The sequence below is a fragment of the Spermophilus citellus genome (genome assembly GCF_964194105.1).
Source record: "Spermophilus citellus genome assembly, chromosome: 15".
NCBI lineage: Eukaryota > Metazoa > Chordata > Mammalia > Rodentia > Sciuridae > Spermophilus > Spermophilus citellus.
The window spans coordinates 84,478,625-84,495,791 of record NC_138195.1 but is presented as its reverse complement, the minus strand read 5'-3'; the positions used below and the strand labels follow the sequence as shown (position 1 = coordinate 84,495,791).

At 38.7% G+C, this 17,167-nt stretch overlaps 1 protein-coding gene across 3 annotated transcripts in view; it reads left to right on the top strand.

Moving 5' to 3' along the window:
- The window catches only part of SHTN1 (shootin 1), a 96,162-nt gene that overhangs the window by 45,321 nt on the left and 33,674 nt on the right, over positions 1 to 17,167 (top strand). For 2 of the 3 annotated variants that reach the window (XM_081268194.1, XM_081268196.1), the window contains exons 9-12: positions 3,961 to 4,107; positions 7,293 to 7,446; positions 9,441 to 9,540; positions 14,702 to 14,784. In XM_081268194.1, coding sequence (XP_081124320.1) covers positions 3,961 to 4,107; positions 7,293 to 7,446; positions 9,441 to 9,540; positions 14,702 to 14,784 — 484 coding nt within the window. The remainder of the gene's footprint in view (positions 1 to 3,960; positions 4,108 to 7,292; positions 7,447 to 9,440; positions 9,541 to 14,701; positions 14,785 to 17,167) is intronic. The other variant, XM_081268195.1, reaches the window with a different exon arrangement.

Sequence of the window (17,167 nt, the reverse complement as noted above, 5' to 3'; positions counted from 1 at the left end):
CACTCACTACGTGAGTTGATTCTTCCACTGGCTGTGGAGCACCACCATCTTGTACCTCCATCGTCTCAGCCTCTCACCAGTGTGATGATTTTCCTCTCATGTTAGAGATAAGCTTTGAGCTTCTCTAGTTCTGACTCTGTTGATATGCAGTCATTGGGTGTCCCCTGGCTCTGGGGATAGTTTCCAGGGGAATGAGGAATCGCTAGTTGGTTCAAGTCATGGTGTGGAGCTGATCTGCAGTGAGATCTCCAAGTTGTTTAAGTATTTTGTATCTGTGTGTATAACCTGGGGTGAAGGAAAAAGCTAAGGAGGTGTGAAACAGACCGAGAGGAATCAAGGCTGTAGAGGAAGACAGGGTTTTATGGGAATGATGTTTCAACAATGAGATTATGGTTTTGTGTGTGGAGTTTTTCTGTGCTTGAGCATAGCTGTGCTAGCAATGAACTCTACACAGGGTTAACTCCAAGTACCTATGATTTGAAATATTATGATTCATTTTATTCAGAGAGTTTAATGAAAGATGAGTGAATACTGTTCTTATTACTGGTAGAAAGGAAAACAGAATTGAAGTGTGTTAGAGCCCTGTGAAAAAGCTTTAGCAGAATAAATAATGCAACCAGATAAACAGTGGAGGGGGTGGGAGGGTGGGGAGAATGCAAAGACACCTCCATTGCAAAACTGAAAAAGAGAGACTGAGTTTGACCCAGATGCCAGGGTCTTATCTCAAGACATTTTCAATTTTCCATGTGTTGTTTGTAAAATGATGTTACAATACAAAGCAGCTCAAAGAAAACTCAAAGGCGGTACATCAGCAGAGGAGATAGATAGGAGAAGCAAGACTACAGCAAGAGCTTGGAAGTGAATGATTTACTCAGCCATTCAGCTGCTGGGCCTTATGCTCTAGCAGGGGAGCGAACATGCTGCACTGTATTAGCCTGGAGTGAGGAGGAGGACCTCTGAAGAGAGAAGGCCAGAGGGTTGGTGCTTATGTTACTGGTGGCATAAACATCTAGCGTTGATCTACAGAATAGTGAGAAGAAAACTTTTTTAAAAAATAGTGCTTGACTGGAGCCAGTATGTTTTCCCCTGCACATGGCTTGCAGATTTTCAGATTTTCAGCAGACAGTTGCTGCTAAGAGACACATGGCTTAGTTTAGCACGAGGGTCTCCCTCTTTTACATTTTGTTCTTAGTACCTGTAGCAGATCTGATTGCACTAGACGCTGTTGACATGATGATCAAATGCTGAAGAAAGCAAGATGAGCTCTGCCCTTTTGGATCTTAGAGTCTTGAGCCTAGAAATCAATTTTTAAAGTTTATTTACCTTATGTTTTTAATTGCAAAAGGGATATTCGTACTTGTAAAAAACACAAATCAGTCCTCAAATGTATAATGACTCCTACTCATACTAGTTCATTTGAAAAATACAATTTCCTTCAACAAAAAGTCAGATGTTTTCTTAGCTGTGTTAAGTTTTTAAAATTTCATCAACATATTCAGAAATTTTAACAAGACTTTTGTATAATTAAAAAAAAATTCTTTTTTGCTCTTCAGTGTAGTTTTTTCCTTTTCTAAGATACAGATGCTTTATTCTACCTGTATTCCCAGTAAACTATGAGACTGTTACATGATTCTTTTTTCTTTCTGAATACTTTAGATATTTGAGTATTATTTTGAAAAGAATGAATTAAATTAACAACATAAGATTTTTTTCATTATTACTCTTTGAAAAGATTTATAAAATTTCTCAGAAATTCTTATTCCTGCAGTGTGATCATCTGAAATGAAACCAGCTTCCTGATTTGAACCAGCAAGTTCTTACAGAGCTGAAAATCAAATTCATTAGTGTTTGGTGACTGAATTCTCTTGAAATATTTTTTTATTTTTAGAAGAGGAGTTATTTGTAATTTTTTATTTAGGCACCTTGAAGTTCAGAGAAGATAGTCTACTGAGTGCTTTTTTCAAGTTATTCTTATTATTAAAGGAAATCTTCTATATATGTCTTCCTCTTACAATACTACTGTTCAGGGATTATTGTGAGGTTTTGCAAAAGGAATTCATGTTATTAACAACCTTGACTCGATGTCACGTGTTGATGACGCAGTTGAGGTGGTTGTACTCAGGCGATTGTGAACAGTTTTCCAGGAGCACTGTTCCTTTTTGCCAAGAGAGAGCCAAGTCCAAAGCTGTCGCCCTGCTATCTTGATGGGCAGCTTGTGCCTGCTTGGTTTTACTGCTGGGTGGTCACCCTGCTGGCTTGGCCTCAAACACACCTGGTGGAAGGAAACCCTAGGTCAGTGGCTGTTTGCAGGCCCCTCCTGCTGACTGCCTGAGGCACTTTCTGAGGTGGGCCTCAGGAGACCAGCTTTTCAAGAGGGGAAATGTATAAGAAGGAAATTATTATAATAATAGTAATGGTAATCAGAAATAAATTACTTTAGTTAGACTATTGGTCTAAAATTCTAGGTACTATTATGAACTATTGATTACTCTTCTGGACTTTCAAGCCTCTAGGCTCCTTCTTCCCTAGCCCTGCACACATGTGCACATGCACACTCATGCTTACTCCTATAGAGGTGAGGAGTCAAGTGGAAGGATGCAGATTTCACATACTATGTATAATTGTGGATTTACCTGTTTGGCTTTGCAGAGTTCTGGTTTTTGCATTACACTGTCAGAGCTGAGTGAGCTTTTCATAAATCCTGCACAGGCAAAGAGTGCTGGCTTCAGACAGTTTTTATTCCTCATAGGAAGATTTAATGGGAAGACAGTGTGAGCATTTTAATATACTGTGTTCACAACTGGATTTTGATTTGGAAATCAGTACTGACCAGGGATTAAGTTTAAGGTTTGCATCGGTCATTAAAGCTGTGGTCTTTCCATATGAAGGTTGATAGAAAGTAATTGTTTGTCCTGAATTTTATTTGCTGACTTTTTCTGTTACATGATAAATGGAAGTTATTGGACAAACGAATATGTGCTGTACAGAAAGTCATTTTACATACAGATCTTACCATTAAGTTAAAATGTTTTTTTAAAGATGCTGTTAAGAATCTTAAAGTGTGAAACTCTACTGTTTAGAGATTTCAGAGTTTGTGAAACATTTTGTGCTTGGAATCACCCACTGGCCAACTTGGATATGGTATTAAGGAAAAGAAATAATAGGTGAATAGAAAGTAATGTTTTCAATCATGTAAAGTTGTGAGAATTAGATGAATAATAGTGTAAGTTGTTTATAAAATGCTCAGCAAATAGGATACTGACTCCCTTCTCCCCTTGTCTTCCTACTGTCAACTACTTTCATCACTGGAAGGGAAAACAAATTGTCTTAAAACGTTAAGTCTAGTAAATAGCAGGCATTAGGCAGGTGGTTAGGAATCTGAGCTTGTAAATCAGACAGATATGGATTTAAATCCTGGTCTTGCTATTTATGTGTGTCCTTGGGAAGGTCACTTAACCCCTCTGATCCTCAGTTGCTTTATCAGTAAAATGGGATGACAGTCTCTACTTCACAGTATAGGCCTAAGGATTAGATAATGTAATGATTATAACTATGGGTATCATGTAGCATTTACTAAAGATTATCTATTTGTATCAGAAGTATTTAACTCAGAGTTGATGTAAGGATTAAAATTAGGACTGTGAAATACTCTGGAGTATTTGGCACAAGAGAAGTTCTCGATATTATCTATGACAGTAATTGTATTTTAAGGCAATAATAAAATATTAGACAGTTAAGGGGTAGGATTGTTGTATATATTTCCTCTTTGAGGCAGATGAAGATATGAGGATTGTTGGAAATGAAATCTTAGCAGTCACCTCCTCCATGACTATTATACAATTCAGGACTTCCCTTTGATGTCTGAATAAAAACTCCACATACTTTCCTGTTGCTTAGGTTGCAGTTGAGGACATGTGTGGAATTGGTTGGTATGTATATTTTTGTAATTAACTTTTGCAGATGTTCATAGAACAAAACAAGCTAAAGAGACAAAGCCACCTTTTGCTTCAGAGCTCTGTCCCTGACCAGCAGCTTTTGAAAGCTTTAGATGAAAATGCAAAACTTACCCAGCAACTTGAAGAAGAGAGAATTCAGCATCAGCAAAAGGTAACAGATTTTATTATGGGGGCTGAGACACACACACACACACTTACACAGACATATTAAAATGAAAGGAGTCAGTTTAGTCTTTTATAGTTCCATATTGACCTTAGTTACTAAGTCCTTCCAATCATCTTTTGGGAAAGAATAACTACCGAATTAATTTATTGCTCAATTGAAATTGTAGCACACTTTTTTTTTTTGGAAGGGGATACCAGAGATTTAACTTGGGGGCACTCAACCACTAAGTCACATCCCCAGCCTTTTTTTGTATTTTTTAAATTTTTTAAAATTTGTTTTAATTAGTTATAAATGACAGTACAATGCACTTATATACTTTGATATATCATACATAAATGGGATATAATTTCTCATTTTTCTAGTATACATATTTAGAATCACATTGATCATACAGTCACATACATACAGTAATAATGTCTGTTTCATTCTACTATCTTTGATATCCTCACATCCCCTGCCTTCCCCTCCTTTCAATTCCCTCTACCTAATCTAAGGTAGCACTATTCTTTTTTTTTTTTTTTTTTTTGCATTACAATTCTTTTAATACACATATATACCACAATTTTTGTATCTCTGTTTGTATATAAAGAATGTTGACACCCAATTCAAGTCATCATACATGTACTTTGTATAATGATGTCCGTCACATTCCACCATCCTTGCTAATCCCCTGCCCCCTCCTTTTCCCTCCCACCAATTCATCTATTCCTCCCATGCTCTCCCTCTCAATCCCACTATGATTCAACCTCCTTATATCAGAGAAAATATTCAGTATTTTTATTTTTGGGATTGGCTGATTTCACTTATATTTTTTTTTTTTTTAGAGGCAGGGTCTGATTCAGTTGCTAGTGCCTTGCTTTTGCTGAGGCTGGCTTTGAACTCATGATCCTCCTGTCTCAGCCTTCTGAGTCACTGGGATTACAGGCATGCACTACCACATTTGGCCTTGCAGCACACTTTTGTAGACTTTATAAAGATCTTGAAAACAGTCATTGAAGAATATTCTTGAAGAAGCAAGGGGAAAGAGCTATGATTAAAAAATGTCTCTGGTGATGCATAGTCTAGAAATCTTTTTTTTTGGGGGGGAGGGGGGATGGAGAAGAACTTAACCGGTTTTTAGAGATGACATACATGAGGATGGTGTATTAATATCACAGAGCTTGCAGGGCATAGTTCTTATTCAAACAGGGAGAGAAAGAAAAATCCATGTTAGTAGTAATGATTTGCTTAGAGAATTTCTGATTGTGCAGCTTTGCATAAATGGATATGTGTAAAAGTCTTCCTCTGTGGTTATTTCAGTGCACAAGTGGAGGTCTTCAGCTGACCTTTGTGCTGGACAGAGAGGACAGTCATTGTGGTTGGTGAGAAGGAGCAGGAATGAGGTGGAACAAAGACTTGCAAATTAAAGGAGCTACTTAAGGAAAATCACACTAATATTTATACTACTTACAATGTACCTAGCAGTGAGGAGAGGCTGTGAGCTTCTGTTTGTATTCACCTGTCAAATTCTCCCTGAGCAACAATATGGACATGTAATCCTTGGAACTTCTCAAGTTTTCCCCAAGGTAGTAGTGAGGCCTGGCTGATGTTTTGTTTCCTCAGTAAGAAATGTTGGCCTAGGTATGGAGAACCTCTTGGTGGACAGGTGGTGACAGCGATTGCCCCCAGGGAAAGAGGACAAGGAAACAGGTGGGAGAGAAGGAATTTCTTTTTTCCTGTTCCTTGATTTCAAATACAGAGAGGGAGAAAATGCGTTTGTTCAGCTTATACTGGAATGTGCCCATGCACGCACACACACACTTTTTTTTTTTTTTTTTTTTGGTACTGGAATTTGAAACCAGGGGCCCCAGGGGTGCTTAACTACTGAGCCACATCCCAAGCCCTTCTTATTTTTTATTTTAGACAGGGTCTCACTAGTTGCTTAGGGTCTTGCTAAATTGCCAAGATTGGCTTTGAACTTGAGATCCTCCTGCCCTCAGCCTCCTGAGCTGCTGGGATTACAAGAATTTGCCACCAAGACCAGTTTGTGCTGGAATTTAACCTTTGGTTCTGAAAAGTTGAACTACTTATAGTTTATTTTGTATATAATACATGCTTGCAACCTACAGACTTGAACTGAATACAGGACTAAATTGGTTTTGGAAGAGGTAGAGATGCTGAAATTAGATAAGAGTTAGGAATGATGTGGCAATCACTACTTCCACAGTTGTTATACTGAACATTTATTTTGGATAATCTTTCATGTATGTGGCTTAAAATATTTCTTTCTTCTTGACAAATTCCCTAGGAAAATCAGTAAAAACTTTTAAACACAGCTGTATTCTTTTTGCAATTATAAAAATAGCATATGGTCATTAATAATAAATTTTTGAAATATAGAAAAGTTAAGATTAGCATTACCCAAGAATATTATATTTTGGTGCATATCTAAACTTTATATGTAGGCGATTTAATGAATATGTGTGTGTTTTAAATGGAATCATACCATGCATAGTTTTCTATAACCTGATTTTTTTTCAGTTCACCTTTCAGTATATAGTAAGTTATATGATTTTAAATGGCTGCATAGTATTACATTTAATGACACATCCTGATATCATAAATCAGTAGAGAGACTGGTCGACATTCAGGTACTTTCCAGCCTTTCATTGCTGCTATAAGGAACATTTTAGTGAATCTGTTTGTACATTTTTGTATATTTGAGTTTTTTTTTTAATTCCTCAAAGAAGTATTACTGGATCATAAAGGCCTTTGGGTCTTTCCTCTTCTTTTACTTTTTTTTTTTTGAAATGGGGTCTCAGTCTCCTGAGCAGCAGGGACTATAGTCATATACCATCATGCCTAACTTTTTTTTTTTAACTTGTTACCAAATTGTGATCCTCAGGGACCTTTTTAGCTACTACTTGAATTTTTATCTTGAAAATGAGCATGAAAGTATATGAATCTACTTTAGGTATTATTTTACTTTTGTGACTCACATTTAAAAATTTAAGTGTTTTGTATGTAACTCCTTAGTAAGTTTATATGAAATCAAAGAACCGGTAATGATTTATTATCAGAATTTGTGTGACTTTAAGATGGGTTACAATCTTTCTGTAAAGCCACATGAAAATTCCCTACTTGTCAACAAAGGAAAACTTAAAACCACATTGTTTGTTTCTAATTTACAGGTCAAAGAATTAGAGGAACAACTAGAAAATGAGACACTGCACAAAGAGATCCATAACCTCAAACAGCAACTGGAGCTTCTAGAAGAAGATAAGAAGGAACTGGAATTGAAATACCAGAATTCTGAGGAGAAGGCCAGAAATTTAAAGCACTCTGGTAAACTTGTTGAGTAGGCTCCTCTCTCTCTCTGTTCACCTGTGGATCTCATGCCAAGGACAAAACCTGGTGTATAGTTATACTGAATAGAAAAATGCCAAAATTTGTTTTTCAATCCCTTCATTTCTAACTATGACCATTCAGCAGAATAGTGTCTATAATCCAGTCATTCACAAATATTTAGACTTCAATTTGGGACATGGAGCCTTTGTGAACATCACGTACAGAATTAAGACCTAAAGATGCCATTAGCATGGGGAGACCAAAAATGTCAGCATTTCTCAGGGCTCCAGAGATGAGTGTTCATTAAGTACTTTATTTTGTTCATTTTAGAGTGCTTTTTAAAAAGAATTAAACTTTTAAAAAATAATACCTTCATCTTTGGTGCTTATACTCCCATTTGTCTTCGGTGTCTAATTATACACCTGAAATAATACTTCCTGTGCCACACCTAACAATGAAGTGGGCAACAATATATATATTAAATGGAAAAACTTTTAAAGCACCAGGGGATGCTTAAATCAAAGGATTTATTCATTCAGGGCTGGAAGGCTTAGCAGGAATGTGCAAGTTGGATTACTACGCAACGTAAGTCTAAGTCTCTGTGAGAAGGTGGGTAATTTAAGAAGGCAGGGCTATTTGCTTTATAACAGCTTCAATATTCGCTTCAGATACTTTTGGTTAATTTTATACTAGAATTTTGAAATCTGTAGAAGAACCATGTAGGTTTTTTTTCCCCCTTTAAAAACATTCAATGCTTTTTAATCCACAGAGAAAATTGATTGCAATTTGTTTTATAAAAATTGATCCAAAATTAAGAATTTTTCCATTCTTTAAAGCAAATAGCAGAGTAACCAAGGCCATCTTTATGATGAATGGAAGTGGCAGAGATTTAAATTCAATTTAAATGCTTTTATGTAGAATCTGCTGTGTGTGTACTCAGTCCTACTCCAGGATATAAAAAAATATATACAGAAGAAAAGAAACCATGCCTTTTGTCTTTGATGATCTCAGAATCCCTTTAAAGAGAGTGAGGCATGCACAGGGAATAACTAGAGGATTCTTGGTGTCGAGAGCTTGGTCCACACTGCCTATTGTAGTGTGTAGGGGAAAGCAGAAGTCAGTCATGGACAGTATGCACTACCTCTGGGTGCACACAGTACTCCGTGGTATCTGTCACCCATTAACCCATATGACAGGATTAGCGTCTGTATGTAAACATTTTTTTCAGTGCTGAGGATGGACCTAGGGCCATGGGCTTGCTCGGCAAGTGCTGTACACTGAGCTGCATTTCAGGCCCTGTGATATACATTTAAATTGAGCTCCTTAAAGCCAGGAACACTATGTCTCCAATAACACTATTCATGGGGTCTTTTACATTGTGGGTCCTTAATAAATGTGTCTCATTAGTGACTTGGATGAATGGAATGAATACATTATATCTCCAGAATGCTCTTCAAAAGAGCAGAAAGTTTCAGAGTTACAGGCATTTAGGAATGTGAATCTGGTTAAAATCAAGGACATTCGCATTTACAATAAGTTTCTGAAGGAAATTAAGCGGAGGAGAGAAGTATGCAGCTATTAAAATCCATCACTAAATGTCATCTTTAAAAGTAACTCTTGATCCACACACATTTAAAGTCAAGCATTAACAATTTCTTAGTGTTCCAGTAGTATGCGCTCCATTGTTACAAATATTTCTTCAACCTACTCAATCCTTACTTCCCACCCCTTAGTTTTGAGTTTTTTTCTGAAGTTGCATATGCAGGAGAAAGACTGTACCATTTGTTGTACCAGATGGAAGACCTTTCTCGTCTTAGTGATAGACTAGGTAATGAACAGTTTAAAATGCCTGCAGTTTCATATTGAAATTTCTAACTTTGCCTCAATGAAAAGTACTTGATTTTGAGGGAGGTCATGTTTCTTCTTCTACATGGATAAACGATGTTAGGTTGCTTACTTCTGTTCTGTTTTGAATGCTTGCCTCCGTGCAGTCGATGAACTCCAGAAACGGGTGAACCAGTCTGAAAATTCAGTCCCTCCTCCACCTCCGCCTCCACCACCATTGCCCCCTCCTCCGCCCAATCCCATCCGGTAAGTGCTAAAGGGACTGCTGTGGCAGTGCTGGTGGTCACCTTTTTCTTTTGAATACCAGCTTATACTGAATCATGACAGGGTTGGTAAAAAGCGTAAAAGAGTGACGGTTGCTTCTCTTGGGAAAAAAATTAAAGACCAATGTATTATTCCCTCCTTGTAATATGTAGAGTATTGGCTTTAAAACAAAAAAAAAAAAAAAACACTTGGTAAAGAAGTTCTCATGGCCAACGTGTTCATCTGTTGTTGACCTTGAGATTCCATGTGGGTGTTCCAAACCCATGATCTAGAATCTTGCTTTTTTAATCTTGGATACTCCACTTTAAAAATTTCATTCCATTGCACTGGGATTTTCTTTGTAAAATTCCTGTAGGACCAAGGAATGTCTCCAGGATATTTTCATCATTTTCTCTCACTAATTTGAATTTGAAAAGTTGTGCTTGATTTACTTATTTTTAAAATAAAAGTACTGAGCTAATACCTAAGCCCACTAATTGTCACAAACTAGTAATTAATCTGGAAGTGCTTGTTCTTTTTAATCCTTAGCCACACATTTAAATTTTGAATAAGGCTGAAAGAGGAACCTTTTATAAGGAAAATAATTTACACCTAAATTATTGGGAAAGGAAACCACATATGCAGACAGGAATTCACTGTTTCTGAAGACCAAGGTACATGATGGTAGTGAAGGGCCTCTCTGGAGCATCATGGGCTCAGGAGATCTAGAGTCATTTTTGGCCTCTGTGGTTCCCCAGACTGCCATGCACAATTAGAGAAGACAGCCTACCTGCAGTGGTGACCACTTGCCTCCTCAGGCCACAGCATTGGGTGCTTTGTGTACTTTATTCCTGAACAAATGGTATTTAAACTTTTGCAAGATTTTTTAGCTTTCATTAACTCATGCGATTTGTTTAATCCTTTCACACAGAGAGGCCATTTGTTCCTGCTTTGCACCTTTGCTGATCCATCTGAATAGAATGGGTAGCATGTTCCTCCCACATGACTATGAAAATGGAACTTTGCCTTTTAAAAAGATTCTCATTACTTTTCCTTACTGAGTAGGGGATGACATAATCTACTTGAAGCCATTGAAGTAGCTAAGGCTAAATAATTTTTACACGTGATCGATCCAAGAGTTAATTGAAAGAATTTCAGGTATTTTAAATTCTTTCTCTCCTGGGTAGCTAAATCTGTAGGAGATATTCCAAATTTGACATTTAAAATTAGACATTCATCACTTTGATCTTACTCTAAGGTCTAGAATTTTGAGCTGATAGGAAAGGTCACTTCTCTGAGGAGGGAAAACTGTTGAAAAGCAATTACAATCTTGCTGTTGGCCTGTAATTTTTAGTCTCAGAAATGTTGAGCGCCCCTAGAATTAAAAGTAAAGTATTACCTAAATAGATTTTTTTCCCCCAAAGAGTACTTTACAAATAGACTGAGAAATGGATATAAGTTCAGGACTTTGTATATCTCAGACATGAACTCTTTCATAAGCCTCTTTCAATACAATTTTTATTGAATAATATGAATGGCTTATATTTTAAGATGAGTTTAAATAGTAGAGGAGATAATTTTTAGAATTTTTTTATGCATGAGAAATACTTTCTTGTCAAAGAAACATATTTGCATGTGTTTTAAACGTTTTGATGGACTCCAAACCTGTCAATCAAGGTTTTCCAACTTTGTTCCTGAGCCATGTGCTTTATTTACCCTGGTATAGATAATAGGTAGAAGGGAAAATGTGTTGGGGATTGAGGGCTAAGACCCATAGCTTAAGTGGCTTTATTACCTTTTAGGAGAAAGAGGAAGAGGCCATACCTTATTCATTTTGTATCAGAGGAGTATTTTAGTCAGCTTTTTTGGCACTGTGACCAGAAGACTTGACAAGAACAATTAGAGGAAGAGAAGTTTCTCTGGGGCTCCTGGTTTCAGAGGTGACAGCCCTTAGATGGCTGATACAATGGCTCTGGTCCCAGGCAGCACATCAGGGGAAAGGTGTGGAGGAGGAAAGCAGCTCAGGACATGGCAATCAGGAAACAGAGCTCTGCTCACCAGGTACAAAATGTGTGCCTCAAAGGCACACCTCCAGTGACCTACCTCCAGCCATACCCTACCTCCCTACACTCATCAGCCAGTCAATATTCAAGTGGATTAACATACTGATTAGGTGAAGGCTTTCATAATCCCATCATTTTACCCCAAAACTTTTTTGCATTGTCTCACTTAGGAGCTTTTGGGGAACCCCTCGACCTAAATAACAAGGAGTGTAGGAAGGACAGGTCCTGGACAAGTATGGTTCCTGGGGAGAGGGCTGGGTACATTAGTTAGAATTCTCCAGACCCAGCAGGAGGTGTGAGTACAGATGTAGATGTCAATAGCTATAAACAGAGTCATGTGTTGTTAACCATGGAGATTCCGTCTGAGAAAAATGCAAATTAAGACAGTTTCAATCTGCAAACATCATGCTGTATACTTACACAAACTAAGATGGTTATGTCACTAGGCCATAATATACTCTTTTGTGAGCATCACTGTATATGTGATCTGTCATTGAAACATTGTTATGTGGCACATGACCAACTAGAGTCAGTCATTCATTACAAGGAACTGGCCCAATGTAGTTGTGGGAGGCTTATAAGTCACAAGATCTGTAGGGGAGTCAGCAAGCTGGGACCATAGAGAAAGAATGGTAGTACAGTTCCAGTCTGAGGCAGGAGCCCTCAGAACCTGTGGCATAGATCCATTTCAGAGGCTGGCAGGCTCAAGATTCAGCACGTGGTGATGGTTCAAGTTTGAAAGCAGGAAAAGGTTGATGTTCCAGTTTGAAGAGTGTCAGGCAGGAGCAGTTCTTCCTTACTGGGGGAAGGGCCAGCATTTTTGTTGTGCTCACTGTTGGAAGAGGCCCCCTACATCAGGGAGGGTAGTCTTCATTGCTCAGTCTTCTGATTAATTAAATGTTAATCTCATTTAAATCACCCTCACAGAAACACCCAGGACACCTTTGATCAAATATCTGGGCACTCTCTGGCCCAGTCAGGTTGACATACACATGTTCCATAGTTCATAGGATATTGTGTCTTCCACTTCTAACAAGAACAGTTCTTGAAGAACTACGAGGTAGAAATTACCACTGAATAATTCCATGTAGGGTGACAGTTGTTTGAAGCTTGATATGGTGAAGTTGAAATGGTGATGCACAGAGGCATAATTTTCTTGCCCTTATTAAATGCACTTTTGTCTTGTCTACATAGGTGTCCTGTAGGGATAGAGAAAGGCATCGTACCTTTCTTCACTGGTGGTAAGGGTCACTGCTGACACGCCTGTTAACAAAAGACGGGCTAACAAGAGATAAGCAAAACCAATTTACTTATGTGACACAAATGTCTTGAGAGTAGAGTCCCAAAGACCTAGGGGAAACTGTTGATATGCTTAGGTTTAAGGAGGAACAGCCAGCCACGTGGAAATGTGACTGGAGGGAGGGGTAGAGCTAATGGTAGTAGGCCGAGGAGGGACCCAGCAAGGCCCGTGTGGTCAGTAGTTCCTGGCCTCTGTAGCATTCCTTCCTCTTGAGGATAAGGTTGGACCCCTCTGAATGAGAGTGTCATGACCTACTGTCAGACAAGTAGGTCAGAGGATCTCGTTATGGCCAGTTCCTACATAGAAAGACCAGGGAAGGTTAGAGTATTATTGCTAGTTTCTGTGTCCTACCTACTTCTGGGAGAAGAAGAGGGGCGGGAGACAGGAGGGCAGCAGAAGGTCAGAGAGACCCTCCAGGGCCATCTCAGTGTCCTTCAGTTTAAAGTACTAAGCATGCCAGGGTGCTGTACTTTGTAGTAGTGTGTTCTGAAACCCAGTGGCCTCTATACTACTATAAATATCAGTGTGGCCTGTTGTTGAAGTTTGTGTAATTGGAATTTTCATATGTCCATTGTGTCTTCCTCTTCTTACACCACAATAGATTCTGACTCTCCATGTTATATTGTGTGACTGAGGTTCATTCCTGGGCATGATATGTAATCCACTTGATGAATGTCTCAAAAGGTGCTTATCCATCATGGTGCTGATGGGCATTTGAGTCCTTACCAGTTCAGGGAATTATAGAAATTCAGTGTGACATTCTTGCACATGTATCCTAGAGCACAAGTGCTTGCTTTCGATTCTGTGAAGTCTGAGGTTGTGGATTATCTGGATCACAGGATATGTACATCTTCAGCTCCACCAGATAATGCCCATTTTCCAAAATGGCACTATCAGTGTGTATATACCCTTGTGGTTTGAGAATTCTTCAGCACCAACACTTGATCTTATCAGACTTATTTTTTTTTCATACTTGATGAGCAAGTAGTGATATCTCAGTATGGGTTTAACTTTTGTTTCCCTAAAAATTAAGGGAATCAGACAGCTTTCTTGTTTGTATATCAGAAACTTGGATATCCTTCTATAGTAGCTAAATATTTTTGTCCATTTTTTTATTGTGTTGTCTGCTGTTTTCATTGATTTTTTTAAAAAAATTATTTTGTAACTTGTCTTTCTTAGTCCTTATAATATCCTTTAACACATGGAGGTTTTAAAACTTTAATGTGGTTCAATTTATCATAATTTGAATTTTATATACATTTTAAAAATAGGCTAGAGAAACAGTGGTCTAAATATATTTTATCCTTAAATAGTTGGTCTATCGCATATAGATTCAGATATTTTTATGCCAATATTTGACAAGTAGAGATTTATTGATAACATATACTGCTTTTTTATATGAAACATTTCCTAATTCTCTCATCTCTTCTTTTTCCCTAAAATGTAGTAAATCGATAGCCATTTCTGAATTTTACATATGAATTTTTACGTAGTGAATTTTTTCCTGTATCCGTTTTCCTTTGTAAATATGTATGCATTTTCTCAGTAACCATAGCAGTCCCTTCCTCCGGTGATTACTTTGGTTTTGCACAGAAAGGAATGAGACATATTTCTTTCCCTCAAAAAGATGAAAAAATTTAACAGTATCAAAAATGAAAGTAGACTACATAAATTCTGTGTTCATGCATCTGCAGAAGAGTTGGACTTTGATTATTTAGGATCTGTACATTTTTATCTGTTGGATCGTAAGGTACATAATAATCTCCAGTAAGATCTGTTGGTCTTTTTCTTTTTACCAAAGATCCCTCATGTCCATGATCCGGAAACGGTCCCACCCCAGTGGCAGTGGTGCTAAGAAAGAAAAGGCAACTCCACCAGAAACAAGTAAGCATCATGTCTGTCTGGGTTACCTTAAGCAGTTGGTGATGTCAACTTTTCAACAGTTCACACATTTGTCATATGAATAGTGTGACTTTGTGAACAGGTTTTTGGAAGAGTGAAAGCAGCTGTAAGAGTGAAGCAGGTGGCCGGGGGTAGAGCTCAGTTGGTAGAGTGCCTGCCTTGCATGCACAAGGCCCTGGGTTCAATCCCCAGCACCAAAAAAAAAAAAAAAAAAAAAAAAAAAAAGAAAGAAAGAAAGAAAGAACGAAGCAGGTGACTGTCCTTGCCTTCCTGCAGTCGATTAATTGGAGGAGATAAGTGCATGCACATGGCACTCTAATGGAAGGTACACTGGGAAATATGTTTTCATTAAAAACCAAGTGCTTTGGGGGTGTAACAGGCAGTGATCCCAAATGAGGGATTAGAGGAAAGACTTTGTAGAATTGAGAGCAAGCGAATGGGACTTTATCAGGGACTTAAGAGTGGACTACAACAGTGTCAGGTACTGGAAATGTAAGATATAAAAGTCACATTCCACTGTGACTACACATAGTATGAACAAGTGAGCATCTGTGCAAATATGTGGTTGTTTAAATACAGGTTTTGGCGAGTACAGTGGAGGAGGAGTACAGGTTTCTTGGAGGTTATAGAGTGGACCTCTGGTGTCAGAGGTGATGCTCAAGCTGAGTGGCCATACATTTAGGACATCGGGGTGAGGTGTTCAGGGTCAGTACAGTCCAGGTAGTGAGCAGGATGTTCAAAACTGCAAAGTGAGGTAGGAGCTTGGTGTGCTAGAAAACCAGGAGAGCACTGCTAAGGTTGCAGCATGGGAGCCGGAGAGGAGGATTGACAGTAGGCAGGAGCCAGATTCTGGAGGCTAGAGAGAAGATTTTGGAGTTTCTCCTAAGAGCAGGAGACTTTTTATTTTTTTAATATTTATTTTTTAGTTGTAGTTGGACACAATACCTTTATTTATTTATTTATTTTATGTGGTGCTAAGGATCCAACCCAGGGCCTCACACGAGCCAGGCAAACGCTCTACCACAGAGCCACTACCCCAGCCCTAGAGCAGGAGAACTTTTAAAATAGGGGTGTAACATGATGAGGTTTGTCTTTTCTAAATTAAGAAAAAAAATCACTGTCTGCAATAAGTAACAGAGAATAGACTGTAAAGGATGAGAATAGACAAGAAGAGATTGTAGCCATTCAGGTGGATGTTGACGGTGGCTTTGATCAGATGGTGGCATGATGGATGAACTCAGGAACTGCTGAGAGAGGCAGAATACACAGGACTCTGGAAGTCATTGGAGATGGAGGAATAGAAGACAGCACCAGTAGACAGAATGGAGGGAGAAGATGCACAGAGCTGTCAGCAGTTTGGGGGCAGCCACTGTGAGAGCAAAGGCTTAAAATTGCAGGGCCAGACCTTGCTCCTTTTGTTAAGGTTTGGGCCTTCCAGGAAACTGAGGCAGCACACAGGCCCTCCTTCAAACTCAGATTTTTGTGATCAAGTCAGAAAGATTACAGACGTGTAACTCAGAATAACAAGCATGAGTTTATTGAGGGACAGGAAAAGGGAAAGGGGACACTATCAAGGGAGACGTCCTCTCAGGAGAGGGATAGTATGCCTCTCCTGAACTCTAGTTTTATTGGGAATTCCAGAGAAGTTTCCAGAGAGTCCAGCCCAGGTCCACCTCCTGACTTGTGACTGACAGCAGAATGACATCAGACTTTCAAGTCCCCATTGCCATGACAAAACTCTGGGTCACTTGGCCCATGCTGACTGGTTCTAATTGGATTCTTAACCATACATTCTTACAGATTTTATGATTAGAAGGAACTATCTTTATCTCCTTGAGTTCTGGAATCTGATCTGTGAAAAGAGTCACAAAAGTCTCCCCCTTCAGGGTAACTTGGGTTCCTTTTTTTTTGGTACTGGGGATTGAACTCAGGGGCACTTGACCACTGAGCCACATCCCTAGCCCTATTTTGTATTTTATTTAGAGACAGGGTCTCACTGAGTTGCTTAGCGCCTTGCTCTTGCTGAGGCTGGCTTTGAACTCATGATCCTCCTGTCTCAGCCTCCTGAGCTGCCAGGATTACAGGCATGTGCTGCCGTGCCCAGCTTGGGTTCCTTCTATCAACATTATTTGGGGCCTACTTTTCTCCTGCAGATAACAGGTAGTCTGCTGAGGAATGTGATATATACTGTCCACTTAAGCCAGATAGGGCTGCAGGTAAACTGATTTTTGGAAAAGAAAGCATGTAGAGATCAGCACAGTAGGCCCACTTTATGGAATTATCCTCTTAGCCTCCTGTTCCCACCACTCACTTCTGTCCCTATCACTTTAGGCCTGTAGAACCTGACCTATTAGAAAGCATCAGC